Source organism: Neospora caninum, chromosome XI (assembly GCF_000208865.1).
Source record: "Neospora caninum Liverpool complete genome, chromosome XI".
NCBI lineage: Eukaryota > Apicomplexa > Conoidasida > Eucoccidiorida > Sarcocystidae > Neospora > Neospora caninum.
This window is the reverse complement of record NC_018397.1, coordinates 2,704,647-2,722,462: the sequence shown is the minus strand read 5'-3', so window position 1 is coordinate 2,722,462 and position 17,816 is coordinate 2,704,647. Positions and strand designations below refer to the sequence as shown.

The following is a 17,816-nucleotide window of genomic DNA, read 5'->3' as shown; positions in this document are numbered from 1 at the left end:
TGTCACCGTCACCACAACTACCTTATCGTTGATAAGTTTTCCTTCCCAGAGGAGCGTCACAAATGGCGTCTAAGCAAACCGACGGGGACGGCACAGTGTGCCAGAACACGTCATTTGAATGTGAAGTGAGATCTGGAAGCTGGTTGCCGGGGTTGGCTCCACGAGAAGACACAGTTTACGTTCACGGAGGTGTTGAACCGGACCCTGTCACTGGCGCAATTTTACCACCGATTTATCAGAACACAACCTTCGTTCAAGAGAGTGTCGAGAAATATTTGAGCAAAGGGTTCTCATACTCGCGAACTAGTAACCCGACGGTGCTCTGCCTGGAGAAGAAAATTGCCGATCTTGAAGGAGGCTTCGGCGCATGCTGCTTCGTCACTGGGATGGCCGCAACAATCACGGTGAGTTCCGGTTGCTATTCTTCCCGCCTAAGTATCCTGCTGTGAAAACGACAAAACACGTGCGCTATTAGGATATGTCGTGAATCGACTGGTCCGTCGGTCCTGTTCTACGTTAGTTCGTCCGTAGAAAACATGAGTGGCACAAAACAAAATATCCACAATTTCCCGTCACGCACATCTGCAAGATTGACTTGGCTTTTCGCCCTCAGCTCTTCTCTCAATTTTAATACTTATACACTGCAGATCACGAAATGTTTTGCGTGTGTGTGGCAAGAAACCAGCCGCCTTTCTCCTGTTGGCTGCCGCGTACACTAGTGTTTCAGAGACCGAACGAGCAAAACAAAATCGACTGAAAACAATGTAGGTCCTGATGTGGACAGTATTGGTTCTTCGTAATGAAGTAATAAGGGCCATCGAAGGGGGGCGATCGGCTGAACATCTGCAGCAATCGCTGTGTTGTCTCGGTAAACAGCGGCTCGCCAAGATGATGGTATTGCGGTCCGGTGTTGCTTCAGCTGTCTCTCATTTTGGTTTGGGTCAGATATTCAGTGCTTTTTTGGCGCCGGGCGATCACTGTCTGGTCACCAATTGTTCCTACGGAGGGACCAATCGCTGCGCTAGGCTACACTTCTCCAAGTACAACATTGATTTCGAATTCATCGATTTCCGCGACCCCGCGAACGTAGAAAAGGCGATTCGTCCTCAAACAAAACTTGTTTTCTCTGAGTCCCCCTGTAATCCAACGCTGTATCTGGCTGACATCGAGGCCATTAGCCGCATATGTAAAGCGAAGCAGGTCCTGCATGTTTGCGACAGTACTTTCGCGACACCTTACATGATGCGGCCCCTGGAACTTGGTGCTGATATGGTTGTTCAATCGACGACCAAGTACTATGATGGTCACAACTGTACTCTTGGAGGCGCAGTGATATCTTCATCCAAGGAAATACACGATAAAGTCTTCTTTCTTCGGAATGTGCTGGGGAACATCATGAGCGCCCAGACCGCGTTCTACACGCTACTCACTCTGAAGACGCTGGTCATTCGTGTAGAGAAGCAGAGTGCGAACGCACAGAAAATTGCGGAATTCCTGAGCAAGCACGAAAAGGTTGCACACGTGATATACCCAGGCTTACCTTCGTTTCCTCAAAAGGATCTCGCCTTGAAGCAGCACAAAAAAGTCCACGGGGGCATGCTTGCTTTTGAGGTCAAAGGCGGTACCGAAGCAGGTAAAAAAAGGCGTTTTCCTATCTCCGGAGCCTTTCAGTCCTTTTCTAGAACATGTCAAAATTCGCTGCCCGATAGAGTTCACCCACAGCCAGAGTGTAACAATTTGGAACGGCGGGGTTCACTGCGTATTTACGGCGTAGGACCGTGCGCAACGATATACCCTCGTCCTGGAAGGATAAAAGCATAATCACGACGAACTAACCGTATACGATTTCCACTCATAGAGAAGAACGATGCTTCTGTCAGGTGTATTCCAGTTCCTGTGGAAATGCTAGTGCCCACGTGTCTACTCCAGATGGCATCGCTGCTCGTGTCCTATGTGTCAGGCATCAGAATGATGGACCACGTTCCCCGTCCTTGGTCGTTGTGTGAAAACCTGGGCGCCTGCGAGTCGATTATCACCTGCCCGGCCGTTTTTACTCATGCGAATATGCGTCGGGAAGATCGACTAAAAGTTGGGATCACTGACGGATTCATTCGGGTTTCAGTTGGCATCGAAGATGTCAACGACCTTATTGATGGACTCAACTACGCTCTTAGCAAAGTGTGAACCTGGAAGTGTGAGAACTCTCTCAGCGCGTGCATTTAGCGCTTGCATTCTGGAAGGAGGTTTTTCGATCCGGTAGCGCGATGCTCTTACAAGCATGCGTCTCCACACGGGGGACAGAGAGATTTTGGGTATCTACTTTCGAACCATAACCGTGATGGCAAGAGCATGACTAACTTTGCAGTCACCTTCTCCACATGTGGTGACCCTTTTTCAAATCGATCATCTTTCGAATGCGTGAGCGTCTCCCTTCTAGTGTCTTCTTTTTCAGGTTTCTCTTATACGCGTTCGGAGAGCTGGAGGTTGGGCTACGCGTGTTCTCTGCAGCGGCCTTGGCCGGCTTTGGACTCCTGCGTGCGCCCTACTACACATTCCAGTTGTAACACGGCACCACTTCGTCAGCAGATAGTAGAAAACCGCTCGTCACGTAACAAAAAGACATCACGATTTTAGATCGGTTGGTACAGAATATCAAACCTAACACTAATAACTAAGTTAAATAATACAGGGTTGAACTGTGTAAATATCATGTCCAGCGTATATTTGAAAAACCAACATTTGTATACAAGCTGTACGAATATCATGATATTCACTTACGAACCGGTTGACTGGTATGGAGTTATATGGGTGTGAAAGTTCCATCAAACCGAAAGCCGCTTGTAAGAAGATTAATCCAATTAAGTATGATAGACATTTAGCATAGGTTGTATTATAATATTTTTACATATCTTCTACTTACATTTAAATGGTTCTAGTAACCCTGCAGGTATAGATACCGCGCTTAAAGTTGCCTGACCGAATATTGTCCAGCTGCTTGTCAGTCAAATGGTCCTGTATTCCGTGCCAGCGTTTCGCTGCACACAAGGCATTTTGAATCTCTCGAATGCTTGCTAAAAGATAAAGACGACAAAGGAAACCACCTACGCCGGGCTGGTAGAAGGAAGGTTCCGGCCAAGCTCAAGTTTGTGTTCGAGGTTGTCCACAAAACACATTCACCTAGCACGTAGAATACTTAGATTACACAAGAGCTTCACTGCTCGTAACCTGGTAACGGCGACTGACCGAACGCAGGAGAATGATCAGTCTTGACAACGTTACACTTGACCAACTATTTTGTTTTCACCGACAGACCATTTAGCCACACACTGGCGCACACCTGATGAACGGTTCGGACGCCTGACAGCACCTTTGCTGCTGATCACCCGTGTGATCCCCTGATTTCGACCTCCACATCCCGCAGTATCACAGGAGACTGTGGCCGGCGTATCGCCGCTTGGTTCGTCCAGTATTAAGGCCGACACATCCCCACCGAACTCCCTGTCCCAATATTTCATTCCACTGCATCTATCATTCGAACTGGAGTGCGCTGACTGGCCTGACTGCCCAACGAATTGACAGGTAGCGGCAGGTGTACTAAAAAGTGCCGCTGACATTTTGCCAGAATTGCCCAGATCCAACAGCTCCGTTCCCCTAAATAAGGCACGGCTACTCTGGCAAATCAAGTCGAACGCAGATATGTCGATTTTTGGGCAGGAAACAATTAACCCATGTGGCCCACTTGCTTCTCCCACTTCACCCGTCCTATCCGAGGCTTCTGAAAAAAACCGGGACCGAGTGAAAAGCAGCGATCGCCAATCTACAGTTCGGAAAGGGAACACGTAGAAGGGAGTAAGAATGCGCCCCGTGTTGCCTCCTTGCATCTGTCGCCTCTTCACCGAGTCACTGTTCTTGCTTGTATGAGATGCCTCAGGCGGGCAAGGATGGAAGTGGATTCCTTCACTGAAGAGACATTTCCAGACAAGAGAGCGTGCACCAACTCGTTCATTCGCCAAGTTGCGCAACCATCCGTATGTATCCGAGCCGCTGCAGTGAAGAGCCACTGGGCGCGAGCCAAGGCGAAGAAGAAGGCGGCAGATCGAGATACATGCCCCATCGAGTTAGACACAAATACTTCTGTGTCGGTGCAGAGGCGAGTCCGTTCTCGGCATACCCAGTGCATCAGAAACGTCACCAGCCTCTAGGACCGCTTAGACAGGAGTAGCCATGTACGGTGTGCTCCTGTGCTTTTGCAGATCTTTGGTGTCACAACGGCTCTACGAATGATATGACCAAAAAGCCCATCCAGGAGCGTGCGAATTCGCTGACACACGCAACCCATATGCTCTCTGGTGGCGTGACAACTGCGAATGAGAGGGCCCTTCTCTCCAGCTTCCCAACTCACGGTTCCTACCGAATTCAAGAGTCTCAGCTGAGTATCACCCTAAGCGTTGTAAGCGTGAACAGTTACGCAACAGGAAAACGCCAGAACCTACCCTAACATCACAGTGTCGACGCGCTTGAGGAGGTCACCCAAGAGGAAGGTGGAGCCGCCGACCAGGCATAGAAGCTGCGCAGGGGCAAGCAGGAAACCCTCAGAAAACCTTCCATTTGGCAGGCTGAGCGCGTAGTCGTCCTGTGCTTTATAGCGTCCATCACACTAGTCCATGACACCGGGCGACAGGAACACACTATTAGGATCCACAACCCTGCCTCCGCCTTCTAAGTGTGACTGCAACACCTTTTCCCTGCAAGTGGGACCTAGTTTCCGGCGCAAAGCAGATGAGTGTATTTCTACCCTGTTAACTGGTCAACTCGCGTCGGGTGCCCGGATGAGTGTTAGCTTCACGGGAGTGCATGCAGCGGCATGTTGGAGTCTCATCGCATTGGCAGGCACATGCTGCGTTAACCCGGAGACGATCCGCACCGGAGACTCATTGGACGCCTGCTGACAAGTCAGACAGATCGTTGTTGGGCCGCTTTCCCCTTTTTTCGCGCTTACCCTCTGGGAGCGCCGGTGTACACGCATGACGACTGCGTAGCACACGCACGTGAAGTCTTCTGTCGTCTCAACGATCTTCAGCCTACACGTCTTTCCTCGTGCTCGATGCGAAGACACGTCCCCTGCACCACACGAACTACTCACAGTCACAGTGCCATGGCTTCCTCGAAGGCTCCCCGCTACTTTTCTTCTGCCTTTCCTTGGCGTAGGCGAGAAACGCGGTGGCATGAACAGAGCGGAACCAGTGCAGGATGATCCGCACCTAGCCCGGTTTTCCTCTCGTCTCTCAGCTCGCTGTGCTCCATGTGGCGTGGGACCAGCAGGTACTGTCAAGCGTGTCCAACGGACCAAAAACAAAGACTGCCTTGCGTCTTCGTCTCCGTTCGGATTCACTCGTCGGACATTGCTTCGCCTGTCGTCTGTGGATCGTTTCTTTGTCTCCTTTTCCCCTTTCGACAGAATGCGCCCCTCTCGCGCCCCGTTCCCCTCCCTTTCCGTTTCGTCCCGTTTCTCCGTGCAGCCGCGGAGACGCTGGTCGCAGCGGTCGATACCTACCTAAGCTTCTCACGCCTGAAGACGACACGGCAGGGTCGTCGGAGTGTTTTGAGTTTTGGAGTTTGCGCTCTCGCTCGGCGCTGATGGCAAGGGCGACCGTCATTGTTGGGAGGCAGCTTAGAATCTGGGGATCAACATACCACAAAAAGAGGGAGAGAGACACGCAAGAGAGACGCCCTATAGCGCGTTCCTCGTTCCGTCGCCCAAGAAGCCGAAAATAGGAAATCGCAGACTAGTGGACATGCAGATGTCACGACGAAGCCGAACATGCTGTTAGCATGCAGAAGTGGGAGCGAATGTACCATCCTCCCAACTGTGAGATATGTCGACAGCTAGACGGAATGAAGGGGAGGCGTCGTCGCACACGGGAGAGGCAAAAGCGCAGACCGCGCGCGGCCGGCGACACACTTCGAAGGCGCAGGCGTTCACGATCGAAGAGCGGTTCAATGTAAAGGAAGAAAACAAGAAAACACCCGAGACAAGGAGACAAGCATAGACACAGCCAGAACGCCCGAGCAAGGCAGCGAGGGCCAGAGTTACCTTCTCCGTCGTCGAAGTCGAGCAGACGTGATCCCGAACTCCTCTGCACTCGTCTTCGCATTGCATGGCGAGCCAGTCGCACTCTCGGAGGGCGAGCCGTATTTTTGCCAGGGAGACCCAGATCCATTTCCTCGCCGTGGGCCTTGGAAGCGCCAACTCATGTGCGTATCGTTTTCGCGTTTCGCCTTGGCATCGTCCAGCTGGAGCTGACGCAGAATCAAAACTCGGGACAGGTGCGCCTCCGTGACGAGCAAGAGGGAACAGACAAGAAGAACTCAACACCCGCACTCCTGACAGACAGGCCTTCGCTTCCTGTGTCCCCGCAGCTCGGTGAACGTCATCTTGCTCCTGTTCGCCCGGCGCCGCGTCTTTGGCCTTTTCCGCGCCGCCACGAAGACGCCCGTGGCGGTCCTGTTCGTCCTCTCGGGCTGGGGAGGGGAACCCTGCAGCCGACCGCGTTTCCCGTTCGCCGCGAGAGCCCCATTCGACATCTTCCTGGAAAGTCAAGAAAAACGAGCAGAGGCCTTCCCAAGAGAAGCGCCGGAGGCCATCGCGGTAAAGGAGAAACCGCGAGCAAGGGACGAAGTGGGTGACCAGCCGCAGCCAACGCAGTTCGGCAGGGGAGGGCGCGGGTGGGCGCTCGAACGGATCTCCACATGGAGAGTACGAAGGCGCGCAGCAGGAACAAAACGTGGAGGAGGCGCAGGCTGGAGGTGGGGAAGGACTCGACGACGCGGGACGTGACGAAGGCAACCGGGACAAAACCGGAGAAAGAGAGGACGAGCAACACCAAAAGGGACAGGGAGACACGGATGCAAGAGGGACTTGAGAAACGGGACCATTCGTCATCGCTCCTGCAGGTGCCTGCCACCGCACAGTGTTGAAGCCATCCCGTTTTCTCCAATGCAGTGCCTCCTCAGTCTTCTTCGCGTTCTCTTCCTCCATCTCTCGCCCCTCATCGGTCTCTCCCTCGAGCGCTTCTTGCGTTCTCTCTGCCTGCTCTTCTTTTGCCGAAGCGCGTTCCTTTGTAAGCGCCGCTACGGCCTCCCCCCCTGCTTCTTCCAGCTTCCGCTCGGGCGCATCTCGCTCCCTCTCCGTCACGTCTCTGTTCTCGGAAAAATCCGCCGTTTCGTCCGCATCCTCGTGTCGTTCCTCCGTCGTCTCGCGTTCCCCAATGAGCTCGCCGCTTTCTTGTTGGCCTTCCTCCCCGCACACGTCCTCGCCTTTCCCCCCTACTGCCCGCGTCATTGCTTTGTCTCGCGCCGTCAGCTTTTCTTCCTTCTCTGCCTCGGGTCCTCCCTTTTGCACCCTCTTGCCTTCGCTCTCAGGCTTCAGCCCGCTCGCCGTCTCCGTGTCCTGCTCGCTCCACTCCATCTCTGTTTCCCCGTTCGCGTCTCTCGCGTTTTGCGCCCGCTCGTTGTTCGCGCTTCTCGCCGCTGTCTCTTCCGTCTCTCCGTCGATTCTTCCAACGGAATATACAGTTGGCGGTGCGTTCTCTTCCTCGCCGGCTTCCGAGGACTCCGACACGATCTCATCGTACACCCGGCGGTACCGTCTCCCTGTTTTCAGGTTCACAAGTGTGTTCGACGACGAAATGCCAGACGAGGAAGGCGGCGGCGACGCCTTGCTCTCCAAAGCGGCGCCTCGCTGAGACGGAGCGAACGGATAGCAATAACTGAGCACGGAAGAGGCCGAAGACGACAGGACTGGAGATGCAGGGGCGAGCGGCGCCTGCATGTACGACAGATGCTGTTTGAATGTCGGAAGAGAGAAGATGTGGACGCCGCACTCGCACTCGTTGGCGGCGTCAACCGCCTGAAACAGCGGGTGCGCGGCGAGGGGTCTGCAAGAAAAAGGGCGAAGAAGCGAAGGAGCGGAAAGATGGGACCGCAACTCGGCGACCGAAGACTAGATGAGAGGATAAGCTAACTGTCGAACAAACGAGAAGGGGGGGGGGGAGGAAGAAGGAAGAACGCAGAAGAAACCGAGAAGGAGGTGCGATCGGAACACACGACGCGCGCCGCGGGCAGCGAAGCCACAAAAGCGCCGGCCACTCTTAAATACGGGAGAAAGAAGGAAAGAGAGACAGACAGAGCCGGGAAAAAGAAAGGTATACAGCAAGACGAGAAAAAAGGCTATGCCCACAAAAGTCGAGAAACAGACGCACACGCAGCTAGAGACCCGTGGGGAGAGACGCGACACAACAGGCAGAGAAAGCGAGCACAACGACACAGCGAAACAGCCGAAACGGAGAGGCACTGAGGCGTGGGTTTTGATGGCGAAGCGAAAGAACTGCCAGGCAAAGACGGAAGAAGAGCGGGAAGCGAACAGACACAAGAACCAGACCTGCGAGATCGACAGAAACGGACACTGCCGCAGCAATGGGGCAAACGCTTAATCCGACAAAAAACCGCACCTTTTGAGGAGTTATATAAATTGAACCTTTTCCCGTTAAAATAAAACGACGTGTTTGCACAAGCCGCTCCTGCCTACTGAGATGGAGCCGAAGAGGCTGCGATAAAAGGCGTGCGCTTTCCTGCAATCGAGAAGCATCCGATTTCGTCGAGTTCACACCGCCTTGTTTGCGGGGTCGGCATGTTCTTTCGCTGCTGGGGCGTGACTCAGAGCTTACGAGGCATCTGGATATCTTTCACGTTGAACGCCCGCCAGGATCTCGGGAAGGGTGACTCGTGATCTCTTCGAAAAAGGCCCTTCGGTGCTTCCGCCTCGTCCCGCGCGCTGCCGGGGTTCGTCGATGTCTCCCTTCACTCCACGCGACGCGTCTTCAGGTGTCTCCTGCATGCGTTCCTGGCGCCCGTTCGAAACTGCCTTTTGCTCTCCTGCAGTGCCTGTTCGTTCTGAGGGTTGTCCACAGCACTCGCAAACGCGAACATCGGAAGAAGAGACATTCTTCCGCTTCCCCTTTGCTGTTCTGCAAATGCCGCCCTGCGGAGAGACACTGTCTCCGCGCTCCTGTCCGGCCTGTTTTCCGTCCCCTCCATTTTCGACTTGGGCGCCGTGGACGTACGGGCACGCCACTAGCCGAGGCGCCTCGGTGCGTTGCAGAAGAGAAGACAAAGGAGACAACCGGCCAGACAACGAGGAGGGCCGAGAGACAGATCGAAGCGGGTGCACGAGAACACGGTGGGAGAAGACGCCAGGGAAGGTGCGAGAACAGAGACGCTGGAGGCAAGCCGGAAAGGACGGCGGTAACCCAGACGCCAACTCGCCAGCAGATGGAGAGAGTTGACAGCCCTGTGTCGAGGGAGAAGAAAAAGATGGGGAAGCGGAAGAAAAGGAAGATGCTGGAGACGTTCGGGGAGAAGAGGACGCACGAGTGGATAAGCAGCGGGAAGGTGACATCGGGTAGGAACAAGTGAGATCCTTGGTGTTTGCGGCCGGCGACGAGTCCGGTCCTTTCCGGCTTTGACTCCCATCGGACGCCTCCTGTCTCCCGCCCCTGACCGAATCTGCGGCGTCTCGTGTGCGCGTCTCTTTGTTTCGCCTTTCCACCGCCTCGCAGCTCGCCATCGCTCTCCGTTCACTTCTTTGTGTGCCTCCAGTCCTCTCTCCATCCGCGCATGTCTCCGAGACGCTGGGGCCGCCGGAACTCGGCCGATTTCTCAGGCTGGGAGACATGCGTCCTAGCATTCTTGCTGTCTGTTCAACTTGCGCCTCCCCGTTCTCCACCGATTCTAAATCGCCACGGCCGCCTTCTCCCTCCCTCACGCGTTTCGTCCAGTGCACCGCGTCGCTGTCTTGCAGCTCATCTCGTGGGGTGAGATTCGCCTCTCTCTCGCCATCTTCGTTTCTGTCGCCTCCCCGCTGTCGTTTGGGAATACGTCGGCGAACGCTCGCGTCGCCTCTGTCCCTCGCGACGCCGCAGTCGTTCCTGCTCGCCGCGCTCTCGTCTCGCCTTTTTCCCTCCGTTCTCTTCTCCTTCCCGAATTCGTTTGCCCCTCCCTCACTGCCCTCCTCACGCTTAACTCCGTCGGCTCTGTGTGCTTCGCCCCGCTCGGGCTCTTTGTCGATCGGCGCTTCTGCTCTGGCAGCGGCCAGCTCCGCCGCGTCCTCGTCCCTCTTGGGGCTGTCGAGGAATTGAATGCATGCGCTCGCTTTGCTCATCGCCTGAATCGAAGAAAGCAAATGCTCGCCGAGCCCCTCTATCCATCCTGGGGTGTTGACAATCAGGGGGACAACCCGGGCGAAGGCGGCGACGTCGCCATCGCCCTGCATGCGCTTCCACACGTTCTGCCTTGTCGGCGTCTCAGGCGCTCCAGCCTCGACAGCCGAGACAGAAGACGCCGGCGTCAACTGCGCGCCTGCGCGGGGCGAAGCAGGCGGCGAACCGAGCGGAGAGGCGCCCGCAAGCCCCGAGGCAGAAGTGGAACTCCCGGCCGAAGCAAGCGCGGCGGAGAGCGAGAGCGGCGGCGAGGCTGCAGCGGCGACGGCGCCGGGAGAAGACTCAAAAGAGTCGGCCAACGAAGACGCCGACGGCGACACAGAGAGAAGGCGCGAACTGGAAGAGCGACGCGACTGTAAGGTGCATTCGCAGTACGTCGAGATGCAGCGACTGACGCACCGCAAATACAGGTGCGGAGCAGACTTGGGCGAGACGTCCCCGAAGAAGAGGTTTTCGAGGAGTCGGTTCTTCGCCCCTCCGCCATCCACCGGCTGCGCGTCCAGCCTGTTCCTCGCGGGCCTCTGCAGAGCGCTGACTTCCAGAGTGTCGACTAACATGTGGGGCGGCGTCAGGACAGGCTCGCGAACCTGAGACACCCGCAAAGGGGAAGGAACACTCAGCAATAAACAAACGATGGGCATGGAGTCACCTGCATGAGAACGCCAAGCAGCTCTCTGAGTCGACTTGAGTTATACCAATGTGAACACATAAGATCCTCGAATATAACGGTATGCTCCTTTTGTGTTGGGAAAGAGACAAAAGACGTCCGTGGCGCGTTGGATACACGTCGGCAGACGCCAAGGACCCAAACGGAGAAGTTTAAACAGGAGAGAAATCGGAGCGACCAAAACAGTCGTCTCTAGACGAGAAGAAGCAGTGCACGCGAGAGGACGCCGGCTCCCACACAGCGCCAGGGCAAATCCACTTTGGCCGACGAATCCAGGAAGCATGGGCAGAGCCCCAGTGGGCTTTTCTCTGTCTTTTTCTCCCCGTTTCGAGAGCAGCCATCGGCAGGCCTTCGAAGCAAACTAGCATAGCTTATCGAAATGTACATTCAAAGCATACACACATTCCACACAGAGACACATATATGCACACACACACATCTATATATATATATATATATATATATATGCAGATGTGCATATGCACAGATACTGACAGGTGGTTTCAGGAGGACGTGTGTTTTTTTTTCATCGTGCTCTGTAGAGCGCGGGGATCAGTAAGCATTTCCAGCTGTACGCAAGCACATGCACCGGAAAACTCGCGTTTCGTCCTGTCCATATCTCCATATCTCTTCTCCTTTTGTTCGTCCGCTACGTGTAAACACAAAACGAACAGAAGCGTACCTCTAACAGAGACACACATCCGGGTAGCGTGAAGGTGGGCTGGCCCACATCGGCTTCCAAGTACGCGACCTAAGGAAAAGCCATACGAAGAAGACCCGGAATAAGGAAGAACAACGCATGCAAACCCTTCGAGGGCTGTCGACACACCACGCAACCGAGTTCCGAAACATTGAGAAAGCCGGGTTCTGGAAGGCCCAAGGCGATGCACAGCCGATGCCCAGAGAATGGCACGGAATTGATGACCGAATGCACACAAGTTCCTGCACATTCATGTATAGAAATACAAATGCATATGGATATACACAGATGTGTGTCCATATATATACATATACAAATGCATATATAGATAGATAGCATTTGGTTCCTGTACACATGAATTGGTCCGCATAGGCAAGTGCACGGGGATATTTGTAGAGATGTATACGTAGATATATGGCTGCTTGGGTGTACGCGCATGTGCACGATATGCCGTGGGGCTTGCCTCTTGGCATATACGAATCGTCCGTCAAAATCTATGAAGTAAGCAATGATAGGCATGTGCGTGTGGCCGTCCATGGACCAGCCGCGGATCCCCCATCTCTTCACAGGGCATTGGCTCGCCTCACCCGAGGGAAGAAATTGAGAAGGAAATTGAGAAGGAAAAGCGAGAACGTCGTTTTGCCGGCACCCTTGCCCCCCCACAAGACAGCGGCAGGCAGTCGCCTCTGGCCCTTCGCGCACTGCCGATACGACCCTGGAGAACACGGAACAGGAGCAAGAGACAGAATGAACAAACGCAGAGCAGAGCACCCCGGAAACATCAATAGGGGAACGAATCCCTCTGGGATATCGAGCCGCAGAACAGCAGCTGATCTAGACGTCGATGTGTATCTGCGTCCCCGACGGGAGATGTCGAGAATGAGCTGGCCACCCGCGTTGCATGACTCGGCAACGTATTTGCTACCTTGAATCGTCGCACTCCATTGCCGTCTCATCGCATTCTGCCTAACTCCTCTTGCCAGTTAAACGACGGAGAGATACCAAGTCCTCCATACATACATCCATCTACCTATATTTTTCACCCATATATGTATATGTATATATATGTATATGTACATGTTTATATTTCGTTATTTGTATTGACGTGCAGACGGGACTACTGAAGGTGCGAATACTGGTCTCCCGCCGTTGCTTGTCTGCCCCCTGAGCCTTCCGAACCTTCTGTGAAGCATTCCGACGGTCGCTCGCTGAGATCGCTGAGACACGTGGAACAGAACCATTTGACTCCAGGGCGAGAGGCCGAGAAAAGAGGAAACAGCGCCGGCTGCTCGCCGCCGCTCGCAAAGATCCGCAAGAGCTCGTAAGCCACATAGCGCCTGCAGGAGTGAGACCGGGAAAACAAGCGCCCGTGAGACCCGACGAAACGATGCGTCCCTCCTCGCGGAGCGGTGTTTAGTGAGTGCGCGACTAAAGACAAACTCCGCGCCCGCGTCCCTGCCTCGTGCACCCTACCAAGACGGTGGAAGAATTTCGAGGGGGCGGTAGATACACGCGGGCGCAGGCGGCTCGAGAGCGGAGTGAATGGCGACGGGTCCACCGGGTGTCTCGAACTGCGCGAAGCAAAGGACGACCGGGTACCGCTGCGACGAAAAGCGACACGAAACACACGGGCAGAAAAGGGGCTGTGTGCAACGCATAGATGAGAGTGCAATCTTGCTCAGGGCAAGCGTGAGACGGATCGAACGCACGAAAGGAATTCCGAGAGGGAAGGCAGGAGGCAACTTGCGCCTCGCGCCAGGCGCCCTTTCGACAGCTCCACTGAAGTGTGCGACGAATGGCCGAACCAGAAAAACGGAACTGTCCCAGAAAGCGACGGCAGGGGGTATTTTCACGGGGCTCCACCTCCAAACCCCGTGGCCAAAACGCTCGGCTGGTGCGACCAGAAAGCAACAATCCTGTGGCGTCTTGATCGTTCGTTCGGTTCGTGCGAGCCTTGCACATCTTTGAGGTGTATGTACAGACCGTGAACGCGTTCGGAATTGGGCCCGGTGAGATGCGCTTCGGCGAAGGGACCACAAAACGGCGCTTCGCGGCTTCCACGTGCTTCTTTCTCGCGACTGACCTTTCTAGAAAACCGTTTTAGGGCTTCGCCAATTTCCGTAGAGGGGATCACCTCAGATCCGAGTTTCTCGTCGACTTGCAGGAGCCGCCGAAGCGCGGGACCGACCGAGTTGGCGCTCGAAGAAATTGCGTGGCCTGGCCGGGCGCCAGTAAGGAAACGCCGAGGCAGGCTGCGAGGCGAAAAGCGTGAGAGGAGGGGAAAAGGAAACCAGAGCGGAAATTTCGAGGCAAGGCGCGACTTGCCAGAAAAGAGCGGGACGCATGAGGCAGGCGGCTGACCATTCGTTGCCGAGCGAACAAGACCGGACGGCGCAAAGACAACACACGGACGATTCGTCTGTCGAGAGCGGCTCCCCTGCTGCCAAGCTCCGCAGTGTCGAAACACGAAGGACGTGGGAGAGAATAGAGACTGGAGCATTCGGTTGAGCACCTCTTATGTTCCCCTTTTTGCCATCCTGAAAGTGCATTCCTACCTGTCGATCGACGCCGTGAAGAGGTTCGACACTGCCTCGGCATCGCCGCCAGTGAAGTCCACGAACTGCTGCTCAAGCGGAGAACATGCGCAGCGACATCGCCCACTGTCTGCTGCGACTCCGGCGTGTTCGCGTCCGGTGTGGGGCGTCGAACCGGCCGAGGAAGCCGCAAGCTGCTTCGCCTTGACATCCTTCGCCTCAGCTGGCGGCGGGGACACTTTGCTTGCTTCCTGAGCGTTCGGCGGCGCCCCGCTCTGCCCTCCCCCTTTCTGCCATTTGGCCTCTCTGCAGCGCGTCTCCTTCGTCTTCGCACAGGCCTTTCGAAGGCGAGCGGAGGCAGCCCCTGGCGCACCGACTGCGAGAATCCGAACTGTCGGGCTCCAGAGGGGACTGGAGACAAGGCGGAAGTCCCGACTCGGTGGAAACAGGTGCCCTCGGATTTCTGCAGTGCCTCTGAGAGACAATGGACGAGCACGGAGGGAGAGGAGACAGAAAGAGGTTCAAGGATGAGAGTTTGAGAGGGTGAGACATGGGGGCCGAGAACGAGGAAGGAAGCACACCAGGGCGGAACCGACAAAGGCGAAATGAGACGGACCGGAGAGAACAACCACAAGAGAAAACAAGGCACACCGAAACAACCAGAGCTACTGTAAACCTCCAACGTGGTAACGGTAGGAAGAGAGGAAAAACAAGCGAAGGTTGCAACGGGTCTTAACGCGTTCTGAGATGGATACGCAAACGGAACGTAGAGCAAGTGATCGTGTCACCCGTGATCCTGTTTCGCCCAGAGGGTCCTGGAGAGAGAAAGACGGAAATACACGAACACCTACTGAGGCCTGCCTTAACGAGAAAGACGAAAAGTGCGAAAAACAAACGGCTCGCCGAGGCCTCGATATGGAAAAGCCGGAAAGCAACATATAATACCTGAGAACTCGGAACCAAATCGCGGAGTCCACGCGCACCCACTCGCCACGAGCCATGGGGAGGATGTACACCCGGTTTGCATGCCCTTGGCTCGGCTCGGAGCCTTTTCTCTGCATCGTTTCGCGCAACCTAGTAGCTGTTGCCGAAGCAGAGGCGGCCGACGTAAACGCGGAAGACTGCGTTGTCGGGTCGGAAGACGAGCGGGGTGGTGGCGAAGGCAAGGAAGAAGAGGACTCTTCGTTTCCCACTTTCCGTCTTTTCGTCTCAGAAAGACAAGAACCTTGAACGGCGTCCTGGGCTGTTGACGCAGCAGTCGGCGACGGAAAGCACGACGGAGAAGGAGACGGGAGAGACGAAGAGCAACAGGGCGAAGAACAAGAGAGATACGCACGCGAAGAAGACGGGGAGACACACGAAGACGACGGAGTTAGAAACGAAGCAAGACCAGGAGATGCAAAAGAATCGGAAGCCGAGGCAGCGGAAGAGGAGACGGAAGACGAGGAAGCAGAAGTGCCCGAAGAAGACTCGAAAGGTGGGAGAGAAGGGCCAGAGCCCGGAGGACAACTTTCCGACAATGCAGCAGCTTCTTGTGGCGCCACTGTGCTACCCGCGTCAACGGACATAGACTGGCATCGATCCTGATTTGGGGTACTCTGAGAAATGCCTTGCCATTCTCCGGCCTGGTCGTGGACTTCTCCCTCCTTTCCTGTCCCTTCGAGTTCTCCGGTTTCGTCTCCGAGGGTTCCAAGGGAGCAGCCCCGTCTCGGTGCCTGAACTTTCCCCTCGATATCATCAGACTGAGCACCGGAGCAAAGGGCCGGAAGCATCTGCATGCCATTCCCTTCATCTGTTCGGCCTTGCTTCCCTCCTGCCCCGTCTCCCTGTCCCTCTCCTGTTTGGCCGTCACCCTCAGCCCCGCGTTCTTCATGTGTGCATGGAACATCCGATCTACAGATAGCTTCCAGTACACGAGGCATAAAGAACACCTGCTCATCCTCGTCATTCTCATCGTGGTTTCTTGTCTCCTTTCTGCGGCTGTCCTCGCCTGCCACCTTCGCTGGGGCGGTCCGGGCGTCGGCGCCCTCTGCGGTCTGTTCCACAGCGGTGCGTTCCAGTGTTGGGCCGACTTGGGCATTCCCAGCGAGCTGTCTAAAAGGCGTCTCCCCGCCGGAGCCTTCCGTCCGCGCCGGCCGCCTCTGCGCAGGCACTCTGCACCACACCGCGGCTCCGTGGTAAAGATCCGCATGCTGGAGCTCCCGGCAGCTCAGGCGCCAGCAGCAACCTCCGCAGGGCGCGTCCCAGGAACCCGCATCGCTCATTGCTCATGAGGACGCGTTTCCGTGTTTGCGGAGGGGCAAGCGCGCGGCTCTTGGAGGACAAGATCGATGCAACAGAGACATCCAGGAAAAAACGCTGTGCTCCGCGGCCGGCATCAGAGGAGCTGCTGAACAAGGGTGAAGCGCCTAACGCGTCAGGAAGTCAGCAAGCAAGTGCCGGGCAGAAAGTACGAGGGTAGAGCGTGGCAGGTGTGTCCTGCCGCCAAAGACGCGCGAGGGGAGAATGGCCAATCAAAAACAATGGGGGGTTAGTCCACAGAAAGAGACAAACAACTCCGTCGCAAGCCATGCCTCGCATGTACATGGATACAGCTGCAGAGACCGAGTCAGGATCGACTCTCTGGAATTCCCCGTCGTGGCATTATGAGGCCGGACGGGGCCAGCAGCATTTCACGGTTCCGACAACGGAAACATTCATTTTCCGCGGCGATTGCCTGCCTAACTAAGCGTGAAATGAGTCATCCGGCGACGCGAAGGCGACATAAGCGTGCCGAAGATTGACGTTTTGTTTTTCAGGAGCGAAAAGGGGCGGAAACAAGTCAAGGAATACGATTGACTGCATCCGTAGCTGGTTTGCTTTTTTACGCTCGCATGCGCATGCGGAAACAGTTGCGTCGAGTGCTGGCTGAGCCGTCACGGAGTCTATGCTGCTCGACACACCGCAGAAAACAGGCGACGACGGAGAAGAAAAAACCCCACTGATTTGCCGCGCGGGTGCGCTACGGTAGGCGATCAGCGAAAACGTACATAAAAGTGGCGTACTTTTGTCGTGAAGAAGCAAACAGCTCCTGTCCGTGCACAGCGTGTCTGACACCAGTCAAGCGACGATTTCGGTCTCACCCAGGCTTACGCAAGGTCTTCTGTGTAGATCATCGGGACTAGCTACCGTGTCGAGCACATCCCTCCTGAACCGTAGCATTCTTGAAAAGTATGTTCCCAGGGAACTTTGCCCCCGTAGACTTCCTCTCGCGCATTAACGTGGACAATCGACAGGGCGCGGTCCCGCTGGCTTGTGGACTCTGTCTTGCGCTACACCGGCGTTTCGAGCACCCCAGCCAGCCGCAAGCTCTGGTTTTCTTGAACTGACATGCGTTTCCATTGCAGAATCGATGCAACACGTCTGCATCAGCCTTTTCTGCGTCGCAGAACTGGCCAATTATCAGAGGTAGCGCGTTCTCCAGCGCCACGTGTTGCACTGGAAACACCTCGTGATCTCCGGGTGTATAGACACCATGTGGAATCCATTCTCGGCGGTGCGAGCAACGGATCCGAGATTTCTTGGGCAAGGTGACGATTCTGTGCAACATTTGACGAACAACAGGTACACCTCGACTTGACCGTTTTCTCTGTCGGCCG

The 17,816-nt window shown here is 55.4% G+C and overlaps 2 protein-coding genes across 2 annotated transcripts; one reads left to right on the top strand and one right to left on the bottom strand.

Annotated features, from left to right (window-relative positions):
- Positions 1 to 239: 239 nt before the first annotated feature.
- NCLIV_056280 (Cys/Met metabolism PLP-dependent enzyme, related) lies at positions 240 to 2,184 on the top strand (the record flags this gene model as incomplete). Its single annotated transcript, XM_003885183.1, has 3 exons — positions 240 to 404; positions 946 to 1,633; positions 1,961 to 2,184. Coding segments are annotated over 3 exons (1,077 nt in total), but the record flags the coding sequence as incomplete, so codon positions are not given.
- Positions 2,185 to 4,489: 2,305 nt separating this feature from the next.
- On the bottom strand, positions 4,490 to 16,442 carry NCLIV_056270 (conserved hypothetical protein; the record flags this gene model as incomplete). Its single annotated transcript, XM_003885182.1, has 12 exons — positions 4,490 to 4,567; positions 5,000 to 5,121; positions 5,555 to 5,678; positions 6,095 to 7,937; positions 8,727 to 10,864; positions 11,627 to 11,695; positions 12,232 to 12,359; positions 12,824 to 12,981; positions 13,118 to 13,245; positions 13,728 to 13,896; positions 14,200 to 14,652; positions 15,124 to 16,442. 12 exons carry the CDS (start codon positions 16,440 to 16,442, stop codon positions 4,490 to 4,492), a joined length of 6,729 nt encoding a protein of 2,242 aa, XP_003885231.1.
- Positions 16,443 to 17,816: the final 1,374 nt, after the last annotated feature.